Below are 13,330 nucleotides of genomic sequence, written 5' to 3'. Positions count from 1 at the left end.
CCAGCCCAGAAAAGCCCAGCCCAATATTGGTGATTTGGTGGGTTGTTAGCTGGATCGGACCTCGTTTGTTTGGGCTAGGTTGGCCTATCAAGTTTTAAAATTTTTTTAAAAACAAATTTACTGGTTTTATTTTTAGTTTAGCATGTTTACTCCCTAAAGGCATATAAATAATGCTACATCATTATGAATCTCTCTCTATCTCTCTAAAATGATATTTTAAATAAACCCGGGTGAGGGATATAGTGGTTGACCTTCTTCATTTTGTCATTAGCATTTAAATTCAATTGATCGAGTTGCAATTTGCCCTAGAGTCGCGGGGTCATTCATGACACTGATGGCAAGGTTTATATCGTAAGTGGGAAGTGACTAACCCCATGATCTCACATTTTTATCACAGAGAAAAAAAAAGTCATTTTAAATAACATGACAATTGGCACTATGTTGAAATTGTAAAAATTAAACCTTCTTAATAAAATGAACCATTTCCATTTGCTTTAAAATTGAGAAAGTCATTCTCATTTGGGTCAACAAGCAAGGGCCATATTGTTGGCAGTGTCCAAAGCTAGTTTTTTGGGCTTGCTAATATTATTTTTGAAGGAGATGCTCTCCATGTTATCCAACTCATTCTCTGACCAGCTTCTCTTCCTCAATCTCTATTGTATCTATTATAGAGGATATTATGTCAGTTTTTGTGTTTCGCCACACGATTGGCATTTTTATCATGTTCTTAATCTTAGATATACTCATCAAGCAACTCACATAATTGTTAGTTGAGTTTCTATTTGTCACGTACAAGGTACCGTTCCCATTGTAATTCCACAACTTTTTGGTATGTTCTTGGGAGATAAATGGGGGAAACTTCCTCCCCTTCCATTTTTAATGAAGTTTCTTATTTATTAAAATGTTCAGTTAACGCCTTAACACCCATCTTTAGAACATTAATTAATCAACACTTTTAGGATAATATTTGATGAACACAAGGAAACTGAATGTCTTGGGCGTCAGTGATCAGAGAGCACTTGAAAGTCTTGAAAAAGCAAACACAAAATCAGAGGTGACTGGGGAAGACCGGCCAAGAATCCTCTAATGGTAAAATTAGTATTTTTGGGATTCCAATTTTTTGTAGAAGTGTCTGAATGACTTACCCTCTCATGGATGAATGCTTATATAACACATACTTTGGAATAGTTATTCATTTAGTAACTTCCCCTATCATTGAGGAATTCAGAAGATTCAGAGGTAACTTCCATAACTACTATGGAAGTTACATTATTTGGGCTTGTTTTCCATAACTGTTATTGGAGACTGGCTATGGGAATGAACCTTGACTTTGGCGTTCCGGGCTAAGTGACAAGCTCGTCCTAATCTTGCATGGGAAGATACGTATAGAATGTGGGAAGGTCGTCCAGGTATTTCTTAACATGGACGGCCTCATCGTGGACGAGTATACTATAACGCAATCTATCTACATCTGCTTTGCTTGCTTTGTTTGCCTTGGACGACCTCAATGGACGAGTTTGGAGTTGGTGTGTTATAATACACCATCAATATTGATATCATTTTTATAAAAAATATATAAAAAAAGTGTCAAAAATATCATTTATTTCTTCATTTTCTATAAGAAGTTTTTTAAAAATATTTCATAAATAAATACCTTTAGAATATTTGTTTACAAAATTCTTTATTAAGAAAGAAGAAGAAGAATATTATGATGACGACAACGATGATGAGAAGAGATGGAGACATCTCATGTTGTCAAATTGTGAATTTTGTCCATGTCTACAAGGCAAGATTGTACAATATAGTGAAAGACATGGGAGAGGCTCTGTACTTGTAAGTTGTAACCAGCTACAAGTACAAAGAAACCACATTCAGTGTTAACAAACCTAGGGAACACGTAACTTTTTTTGATTTTATCAAACCAACGCAATAATTGGATCATGTATACGCTAATTGTTAAGTAGTCAAAATTAAGATCGTTGTGGTACATGCATAGATGCCGTATATTGAAACCTTTCACAGGATTAAGCATTTGTCCAAATTAATGAAAACTCAATTTTATATAATTGTAGAATCAAGCATTTGTCCAGATCAATGAAAACACAATTTTATCAAATACAATTAGAGTCAAGTATGAGAGTCTGTCTAATTGATAGTTATGTCTGCAAACATTGATGCCTACTTGTTTTGAAAATGGACTTTTCGTCTAAATTTTTTGTGGCTGTTTTTTGGGTGCAGTGTTTCCCCAACGTGTGTTGATGGAGGAAAAGCTATACTCTATTTCGTACCTTTTCTATTATTTTTTTATCATAGAAAAAATATTTGTTGGAAACTAGTTAGGAGTTATCTTCTTTCAATGAATCGTATAACTTGATTAAATAATACATATTGATAGTTTTATAAATTACCACGAGATAAATGAGAAAAAAATAGCCCCAAACTAGTTTAGATTTTGGAACCAAACTTTGTTCTCCTTCATATATCAACTACAAGCCAAAGTTAATTTCCACCAAACCACTTAATTAGGAAGGATACCGCCATCAGAGCATCTAATTCTACCACCAAACAAGTCCCTAAAACTCAGCATCCGTATTCAACTTAATCAATCAAGGTTCGGAGGAATCCAATCAAACTTTCATAGGGTCCACCAAGCTATTAGATTTGGCATTGAGCATAAAGTTCAATAGCTCTATGCAAACAGAGTGAAGGAGAAAACACAGATTGAGAAGATGCTAGAAAAATTGAATTGTTTCTAACTTTTTATCAAGTCAAAAACTCCAATGCACTTTTCCTAATAGCTATTATACATATACTATACTAATTATGAATTGCCAAAATTTTCCTACATATCCGTTTTCTATCAAATCTGAAAAAATCAATTGATCAATAGACTTATTCGACGTGACAAAATTTGATCCATTTATTTTATTGGCAGGAATTTCGCCCACATCCGATCCCAAAATCCAATCCACTTATTTCATTGTGAAGGGATAATTTTTTAAGAACTTCACAAGAGAGCTATTATAAGAACTCTAAAGAGTCCTTATAATCCATATGTCTCAAACTCCTTTGAAATTTTCAATTATTAGATTTTAGCAATCTAATCTCAAACTTGTCTAGCTTATACTTGATTTAACAAATTCAAACTCTTTCTAGAAGTTAATGACGAATTAATTGATTTTAACTAAACATCATCGATACTATCTTCAGATTTGTGAAAATTAAATCCTCACTAACAAATATCCTGTATTAATTTCACAAACAAATCAAAAAGATACTTATCCTTTCCCATATCAACAAATTAGTTAGAAGTAAGAGTCTCACACTCATGTAGTTGAGTTGTTTGTTGAGCAGGACCAATGGGTATAGTCAAAGTTGTTAGCAGTTTTTATTTGCTTTTGATTTGTTTTTACTGCTTGTATATTTTGTTTGCAGTTAGATTATTTAGAAGCCGCGAGTACTTTGTAAGCTTCTTTTGGGTTGAACAAAATAATCAATAAAATATGGGGGAAAAAAAATCAAACTCAATCCTAATTCAATAGTTAATTAACCTAAACTTCTGTCGAATAATTTACTGTAAGCAGTTCACTAATCAAATTTTTAATTCTCAAAAAGTTGAAAGTAAGGCTGGTCATGTGGGTCAAACCAGTGAACCACTCACATTAAAATATTTTAAATGCATAAGACCAGGATTTGCGATAAAATATTTTGTATGCATTAGACAGGAGGAGGTTGTGACATAACCTTATTTTTTTTGAGAAACAAGGTTATGATAAAACCTAGCTAGTATGTTATATATATATTGATAAGGATAAAATTGTAAGTATACACTCACCAAAGGAGAGGCATAGAACAGCGTTTCAAGTCTTTGCTTATGTCCATCAACAAGGCAATATGAAGTCTACAACTTTAGGTTATAAGGTCAATAGAGGGAGGATAGAAAGCTGACACCACTAAAGCCGACGGCTCTGACATAATCTTGACTTGATCACCACGCATGAGTATATAAAAAAATATCTTGTACCCCACGCTTGAGTATATAAAGAAATATCTTGTACCCCACGCTTAGTGCTTGTTCCCTACAAGGAAAGGATTCCGCGATATACACTTATAAAGATTTTCGTAAGGAAAAGACTTCTAATCCATGGAAGAGATGTCAACCCTCTATGACTATAAAAACCCCAATACCCTCACAAATTAAGGTACACATAATTCACCACAGTTTTGGCACTATAGAGTTGTGAAAAAATCTAACTTGATCTTTGGAGGGTATTTGGCCGACACCACACTGGTGCCTTTTGCTAGGTCTTCTCTTTTTATTGTGCAGATGTAATCTCAAGCGTACGAGTATTGTGTTGCTCACTAGTGATTTTTTGGCATCATCATATATATATATATATAAAATAAGTTATGGTATGACCTAGTATGCTTTATATATAAATATAATAAGTTATTATATGACATAGTATGCTATATATATAATGAATTAAATTAAATTAATTTAAGGTGCTGATTAAAAATATAATTTCTTCAATATAGTTCTCACATTATAACATACCGATATTGTAACATAGAAAATGCATGGGACCACCAGTCACCAATCGTTAATTTATTATATTTCCTTACTCCTATCTTCCTTAGCCGATCTGGTCAGCAAATGCATAATATTCCAAAAGAATTAACTTTACACGCAAACGGTACCTACGAGCCACCCATAATGACTGCAAGACCCGTGTGGTAACTGGAAATCAAATTATTCAAATCTCAATCTTATCGACTATTGTGTTCATTGTTACTATTTGAAGATCATGATCTGTCTATGGATAGAATTTATATATTATTTTATCTTTCTAGTAAAGGGATGGTCGAAAATGGATTTATCAAGAACTTTGTCATTCAACTAACATTCCATGCCATTTTTAACGAATATATACAAAGTCAAAGATTCAAATCCTTTCTCTCCTCCCCTCCCCCAAGTTATTGCTAAAAGTAACAAATGTCTAATAAGTCAATCGCATATTTTAAATACCACAAGGACTTAAATTGTTGATTTTACGTTATACTTAGATGTTTTGATAAATGAAATGATAATGACCCATCTCATATAAATTTCTTTGCATTTATGATTTAACCCTTCGAGCATTGCATTTTTCTTTTTTCTCAATGATTGATATGAATAGAAGGGAAGAAGGGTTATATTCTAATCCTATAAGCATTTAATAGTTAATACTTACAATTTGTGGCATAAAGTTTTCTTTGTACTCCAATATATATTAAAGGGATTAAAAATAGTTAAATAGGATAAATTCTTTTGAATGTTGTTGATGGTTATTTTTGTGAAAGATTAACCTTACCTTTTGCTTAACAACGTAATAATAGCTTTGATCCTTAAGCAAAATAGGACCCTAGGGATGTCCCAAATTTGATATAAAACCTTGTCATCAAGTCTTACGTTAACGACTCTTATTACTACCTGACCTCAACCACCATACTTACACTACCCAAAAGTTAAGTCATATAAGAGCAACATAATATGGTGTCTTGGTGTACGTGATAGCACAATAGAGTCCTCTCTGTCTCTCAAATTCTTCATCCTGCTATATGTATGAAATGATTAAGACTTAAAACATTATTCATATTTTCCTATCTTTTTCTTGTCTAGCACTTTTGGGCTTTTCTTTGCGATACACCACTAGCCTTTACTTGACAAGTATTGCGAATTTTAGGTTTGACTCTCTTTGTTACTCTTATTAAACGGACTCCCTTCAAAAAAGAATGTGATTAAAGTCCCAGGTTTTTACATGGCAAGGAAGCAAGCTGGTTCGGCCATGGACTGTGATGATTCAGTCCAACCTCCGGTGGACCAGGTTGTTATGGTAGAAGAAACACAGTAGGCTGACGGAGACAGAAACAACCTTAGGAAGCCGAACAGTCTAAATCCAGCAAGTACTGTTAGCCAACAAAATACGTTACATGAGGAGCAGCAAGATGCAATTAAGGAGAATCATGAGACCCCAATTACTCCTTCAGTTTCGGACAGCATTAAGAACCAAAATAATGAGTACGTTGTGGAAATTAATGTTGAGCTGGCAGCACTTATGTCCGAAAATTCAAAGCAGCCAAATCCTATAGTAACTGAACCGCGTGCTCCATATACTCCCTCAAACTCAAACTGGGTTAATGAGACACATGCATCCCACTTTAAAGAGTCATGTGACCGGATTAATGACACAATAGCCAACCATCTTAATGAGCCACGTGATGCCCATGAGGCTGTTAAGGTTTCACTGAAACATGAGCACCTTCGAGTGCTCCCATCCTGGACCCGCCGTGCAAGACAAGGGGTTCCCACAAACAATGAAAATTTTGAGTATAGTTCAGGCCAAAAAAGAAGTGCTAGCATATGTGAGTTTCTACTAGAGTTACCAAAGAAGCGAGTACAGGTTTCTCAGGTTGAAGATGGTGCCTATTTTGAATTGGTGGAGGCTGGTTCCCAGCCCCGCTAGGAACAATGAGTTGCCTAGCATGGAACTGTCGTGGGCTTAGGAACCTACGTACAGGGAAAGAGCTTGTAGAAATCATACGGGCAAAAGATCCCTCTGTCGTTTTTTTAGCCGAAACTCTGACAGATGAAGTAAGGCTAGAGCAAGTTCAATGCGATATAGATTTTGATCATAGATGGGTAGTTCAAAGGGAAGGCTGAGGAAGGGGTTTGGTTCTATTCTGGAAGTCAACAATTAATTTGAAGATTGTAGGGTCGCACAGGTATTACATTGATGCTATTATCGATCAAGGTATGGAGAATGAATGGCGATTCACTGGTTTTTACAGTGAATCAGAGACAAGCAGAAGATGGGAAGCTTGGGATCAACTTAGGCATCTTAATTCCAATTCCAGAGTTTCGTGGATATGTATGGGTGATTTCAATGAGATCACAAAACAAGATGAAAAATTGGGTGGAGTGGCTCGGTCTCACAATCAGATGCAATTATTTCGAGAAGTCATTGACGAATGTAATTTCATGGACCTTGGATATTTGGGGCCAAAATTCACTTGGAGTAGGCATTTTGTGAATGGTAGCTCAATATGGGAAAGGCTTGATAGGGGACTAGCTACAAACGATTGGTTTATGAAATTCCCAGGTTCAAGGGTCTATCATTTACATAGTGATTCATCGGATCACCGACCTATCCTACTTGTACTTGCACCTCTAGAACTACCACCGAAGAAAAAACCATTTCGTTTTGAAGAGATGTGGCTATCACATCCAAGTTGTGAGGAAACAGTTCAAGCAGCCTGGCACTCTACTTTCGGATCAGATTTGAGTAAGGAGATCCTAGCTAAAGTTGATAAGTGTGGTAGTGAGTTGAGCAGATGGAACCGGGATGTGTTTGGCAGTGTTCTTCAAGAGCTGAACCGAAAGAAGAACCTACTGGTCTTGGCCGAAAATCAAGCCATCATTAGTGGAAACAACCAAAAGGTACGAGAGCTAAAATTTGAGATAAATGTGCTATTGGATAGAGAAGCTCGTATGTGGGCACAACGGTCTAGACTTCTATGGGCCAGCCAAGGAGATAAAAATACCAAATACTTCCATAGCCGGGCTACAAAAAGGTTTAGGAAAAATCAGATTGGAAGGATTAGGGATGAACAAGATGCTTGGAGAGTCCAACCAGAGGAGGTTTCGGCCATAGTTGTAAATTATTACCGTGAGCTCTTCTCTACTTCCACAATAAACTCTCTTAGTAGTGTCCTAGACCATGTACCACAAGTCATTACAGAGGAGATGAATGCTTCACTTACTGGAGAGTTTAAAGAAGATGAGGTTTTAATTGCTTTGAAACAGATGGCGCCTTTAAAGGTACCAGGTCCGGATGGGATGCCTTCGCTCTTTTACCACCATTTTTGGAGTACGGTGGAAAAAGATGTCACTTCATCAGTTTTGACATGGTTAAACACAGGTACTCTACCTCACCCACTAAATCACACCTTTATAGCCCTCATCCCAAAGATTAAAAACCCGGAATATGTGCATCAATTTAGACCAATTAGCCTTTGTAATGTGTTGTATAAAATTTTTTCTAAAGTATTAGCAAAATGGTTGAAAACTTTGCTGCCTACAATCATAACTGAACACCAATCAGCATTTACAAAAGATAGGCTAATATCTGATAACATTCTTGTTGCATTTGAAACTTTACATTGCATTTAGAATCACAAATCCAATAATCATGGTTTTATGGCTCTGAAATTGGATATGAGTAAGGCCTATGATAGGGTGGAATGGTCTTTCTTGGAGGAGTTGATGAGGAAAATGGGTTTTGTAGAAAAATGGATACATTTGATCATGATTTGTGTGAAATCAGTTACATATTCCATTTTGATTAATGGTGAACCAAGAGGCCTTATCCACCCAACAAAAGGCATTAGGCAAGGAGATCCCCTCTCCCCTTTCTTATTCCTACTTTGTACCGAGGGACTGAATGGCCTAATTAAGCATGCAGAGACTAATGGAGAGATTCATGGCTTCTCTCTTTGTAGAAGAGGCCCAAAACTAACGCATCTGCTTTTTGCAGATGATAGTCTTCTATTTTGCAAGGCAACGGTGGAGGAATGTGAAAATGTGCTAAATATATTGGAAGCGTATGAAAAGGCATTGGGGCAGAAAGTCAATAGAAGCAAAACATCCATCTTCTTTAGCAAGAGCACTCCGGAAGATATAAAAAATAGCATCAAACAAGCTTTGGGAGTCCAAGAGATTTTGCAATATGACAAGTACCTGGGGCTGCCTTCTCTTGTAGGGAAAAGGAAAAAAGCTAGTTTCAACTACATTAAAGAAAGGATATGGCAAAAGCTTCAAGGGTGGGAAAGCAAGTTATTATCTCAAGTGGGAAGAGAAGTGTTGATTAAGTCCGTAGTCCAAGCCATACCTACCTACACTATGGGTTGCTTTAAACTCCCATTAGGGTTGTGTCATGAGATTGAAAGTCTAATTAAAAAGTTTTTTTGGGGGCAAAGGGGTGACCGAAGGAAGATCCATTGGCTAAAATGGGAGGAATTAACTAAGTCTAAAATGGTTAGAGGCATGGGATTTCGTGATTTAGAACTCCATAATGACTCACTTTTGGCAAAACAAGCTTGACGCCTTCTCTACAATAAAACCTCACTTTTCTATAAAGTATTCAAGCCAAGGTTTTTTCCAAATTGCTCTATTTTGGAAGCCAAAGAATCAAGGTCGGGATCATATGCTTGGAAAAGCATTTTACATGGTAGGGATGTGCTAAGTAGGGGAGTAAGATGGAGAGTGGGGAATGGGGGGTCAATAAAAATTTGGCAGCACAACTAGCTTCCAAGAAAGCACCCCCCACAAGTGACTTCTTTTCCTATTGCATCCATGGAGACAGCCACGGTAGCTGACTTGATAGATACCAACACCAGGCAGTGGAACCATGAAGTTATTGACGGAGTTTTTGCACAAGATGAAGCTACCCTCATCAAGAAAATCCCACTTGGACGGATTGCCTCAGAGGACATCCTTTTTTGGCCATACTCTCCGGATGGAAGGTACAACTATAAGTCAGGATATAGATTTCTCAAGGAGGAAGCTCAATTGCAAACTGCCCAAGAACCCGACAACCAGGATTCAATGCTTTGGAAAAAGATTTGGAGTCTTAGTGTGCCAAACAAAGTTAAAAACTTGTTGTGGCGTGCTCGCCAAAATGCGATGCCAACCAAAGCCAACTTGGTGCGAAGAACCATTATTGAGGATCCATTATGCGATCGGTGCCGAGCTGAGCATGAAACACCTTTGCACGCACTATGGGAGTGTAGAGAGCTGAACACGGTGTGGGCATCTTCTGGGCTGGAGCGTATAAGAAGACAATCAAGCTTCTCGGACTTCAAAGACCTGGTAGCTTTGCTGCTGCAACAGCAAACGGAAGTGGGCCTAGCAGCGATGATGATGTGGTCTATTTGGTCACAAAAAACCAGGTTCGGCTCAGACAACCTTCCACATCACTCCAACAGATCGTTCAGCTCTCAAAGGACAAGTATAGTGAGTTCCTAACCTGTCAGGTACCTACAACGGTGAGAGCAGCTTGTGTCAAGAAGAAATGGAAGCCTCCACCAGCGGATTTGGTGAAAATAAACTTCGACGGCGCGACTTGCTCAGGCACCAACAAGTCAGGTCTCGGCGTGGTTATCAGAGACATCATGGGTCAAGTATTGGCATCCTGTTCCAAGGTGGTCAACCAAGCGTACAATAGCAGTGAAGTTGAAGCTATGGCAGCAGGCTTGGCGTTGTCTTTTGCTGCAAAAATTGGCGTGAAAAATGCAGTTTTGGAAGGTGACTCATTGCTGGTGGTGGACGCTTTGACAGATTCCAAGAGCTCCTTGTCTCATATAGGACCTTTGATCAATGATGCTAAGTACTACTCCTGATCATGTAACGAGAGATTGTAATAGTATTTTGGCCAAACATACACTTAATATTTAAGACTTTTTAGTGTGGATGGAGGAAACCCCACCACAAGTTTTTCATGTACTTCAGGCTGATTTAGCCAGTTTATTTCAATGAATTTACAGATTTCCCCCTAAAAAAAAAAAAAAAAAAACGCTTTTTGTACCGGAGCTTACCGGATTGTACCGGAAAAATCGGGAAAAAAATCGGATACCGGCCGGAAAAAGAATACCGGACGGTAAATGAAAAACAAGAAAAAAGTGTTTAACGGTAAAAGAAAATACCATGTAACCCATAATACTGCCATCGCTAGCACTGTTCCGAAAGTAACCAGCCATTATTCTTCTTCTTCTTCTTCTTCTTCTTCTTCACGCCCGTCCCTCCATCCGTCTGTCTTTCTCAGTTTTTAAGTTTTTGTTTCTAAAGGTTTTAGTTGTTTGTTTTGTTGTGACTTTTAATAGTAAAAAGCAAAAAGTAAATGGAGTGTCCTTTTTGTTTGTAACTTGCAGTATGCCTTCTGACACAGTCACATGAATGGTTATCAATGATATTTCAAATTTGATTTTTTTTTTTTTCTAACCCAAAGAAGTTTCAAACGGCATTTTCATTTTTAATAAGTGAAAAATGTTTTTGTACTGTCAAACTTTTTATTTTTTTTTGGGTTAACACTGTCAAACTTTACTGACTGTGATATTATTATTATTATTATTAAAGAAGTAGGAACATCAATTCCCTAATATTATTAATATTACCTAGTTGAAATTTTAACTAGAGATTAGCATTTTAAATGAGATAAAATGGTTATATATATATATATATATAATAATAAATTATATGAATTTTGGTTTTATATATATATATATATATAAAATAGCGGTAAACCCGAAACGGTACACCGGTATTGACCGGTATCCGAAATATATCGTACCGTTGGCCAAACTGGTACAGCCTCCGGTACGGTATTGACTCCCTTGGTTATAACCCATTTATTTACATAATTTTTATACTTATTATGTCATGATGAGAGTTTCTAAAATAAATTGGGAGATACAATGCAAGACACTATTCATTTACCGCATTAAAATCTCACATCTTTTTATTAAAATTGCAAATTTATTGTTCATTAAAATATTAAAATATCATTTTTAATATTAAAATGCTACGTCACTTTGTTTAAATTTTTGCCAAAAGAAACTCAATTTGAGTCATAATGTCTTATTCTAAAGAAATTATTTTCTTGAACAAATCTTATAAAATAATTATAAAAATTCATTTTTTTTTATATATGACAAAAAAGTCAATATTAAAGGAAAATAACGAAGACAACAATAAATTAAAGAGCATTTATACTTCTTTTTTTAAAGTGAATGGGGGCCATCACCTAAAATTTACTCAATATTTAAGGTTTTTACCATTAAATAGAGGGGAAGGGACATTTTTGGAAAATCTAGGGGGTCACGCACACCCCCCCCCTCCCCCGGCCACCCCCCCCCCTAGGCCCCCTCCCTTTGCCTAAGATTTCAACATATTTAATATTTAAAATTTCAATTAATTTAAGCTTACAAATTTTTTTTTGAATGCGCTTGTTATTAAATATGCTTTTGTTTTCTAATGGTTTTTGTTGTAATTGTTGCTAAGCAAAGAAATATGAGAATGAATGTCATATTTCAAAAGACAAAGTTTGGCTTCAACCAATAATGGAACATATGTCCTATCATATGCAATGCACATAACTCACTTGGTTAGTTGAGTTAAGTGAGTCATGTATATTACACATGTCATGAACACATGTTATCTTCCTATTAGTGGTTGCAACCAAATGTTGTCCTTTTTGAAATATTAATCTAATAAGAAGTTATTAGGTTGTACGTATATGGAACTAACATTACCGTAACCTAAATTTTTGTTATGTAATTAAAAAGAATATTAGATGCATTTATTTCATGTGTTAATTATTTATAGGAAGTAGCGGCTCTAGGATTTTTTTTAGGAGAGTCAGTAAGAAGATGAATCTTTGATAAGAAGATGAATCTTTTGAACTACATGTTTTCCTTATTACAATTTGTCCATAGTAAATACTAGTAAGAAGATAAACAATGTACTGTTAGTTCATTTGGCATACTGTTTCTTAATATATAATTAACATATTAATTCTTGTTATTAAGAAAACTACAAGCAAGATCTAAATACAATAAATTTTAACTATTATTTGTTTCAAATTTTTAAGATCTAAATAGGCTTTTAAGAGGTTTAAGATGAACAAATTTCTACTTTTGTTCTTAGGTTTTTTTTTTTTTTTTTTGTTTAAAAAACCAAGATATTGTCAAGAGAATTATATTCAAGTTTATTTCAGCTAGGCATAAAGAAAAATTAGGTCTAAGGTGTTCAGTTTTTTTTAATTTTAGGAGGGTCAAGTAAAAATACATTAAAAATTATATATAATTATTTTTTTTTTCCAGCTCAGGGGGTTCACCAAGACTGTACTAGAGGCTAGAGCTGCCCTTGTTAATACGTGGTACATAAATTAATTATTTAAAAAAATGAATTTTTATAATTATTTTATAAGATTTGTTCAAGAAAATAATTTCTTTAGAATAAGACATTATGACTCAAATTGAGTTTCTTTTGGCAAAAATTTAAACAAAGTGACGTAGCATTTTAATATTAAAAATGATATTTTAATATTTTAATGAACAATAAATTTGCAATTTTAATAAAAAGATGTGAGATTTTAATGCGGTAAATGAATAGTGTCTTGCATTGTATCTCCCAATTTATTTTAGAAACTCCCATCATGACATAATAAGTATAAAAATTATGTAAATAAATGGGTTATAACTCCCATTGCATAAAGAGAGGGCTTTGGCAATC

At 35.3% G+C, this 13,330-nt stretch overlaps 1 protein-coding gene across 1 annotated transcript; it reads left to right on the top strand.

Moving 5' to 3' along the window:
- The first annotated feature begins 9,394 nt into the window (after positions 1 to 9,394).
- Positions 9,395 to 10,440, top strand: LOC111986707 (uncharacterized). The gene is made up of 2 exons (XM_024018386.1): positions 9,395 to 9,745; positions 9,832 to 10,440. Exons 1-2 carry the CDS (start codon positions 9,395 to 9,397, stop codon positions 10,438 to 10,440), a joined length of 960 nt encoding a protein of 319 aa, XP_023874154.1.
- The last annotated feature ends 2,890 nt before the right edge of the window (positions 10,441 to 13,330 follow it).

Source organism: Quercus suber, unplaced genomic scaffold (genome assembly GCF_002906115.3).
Source record: "Quercus suber isolate HL8 unplaced genomic scaffold, Cork oak 2.0 scaffold_382, whole genome shotgun sequence".
NCBI lineage: Eukaryota > Viridiplantae > Streptophyta > Magnoliopsida > Fagales > Fagaceae > Quercus > Quercus suber.
Note: the sequence above shows the minus strand (reverse complement) of the source record. Positions and strands in the feature narration are given on the sequence as shown.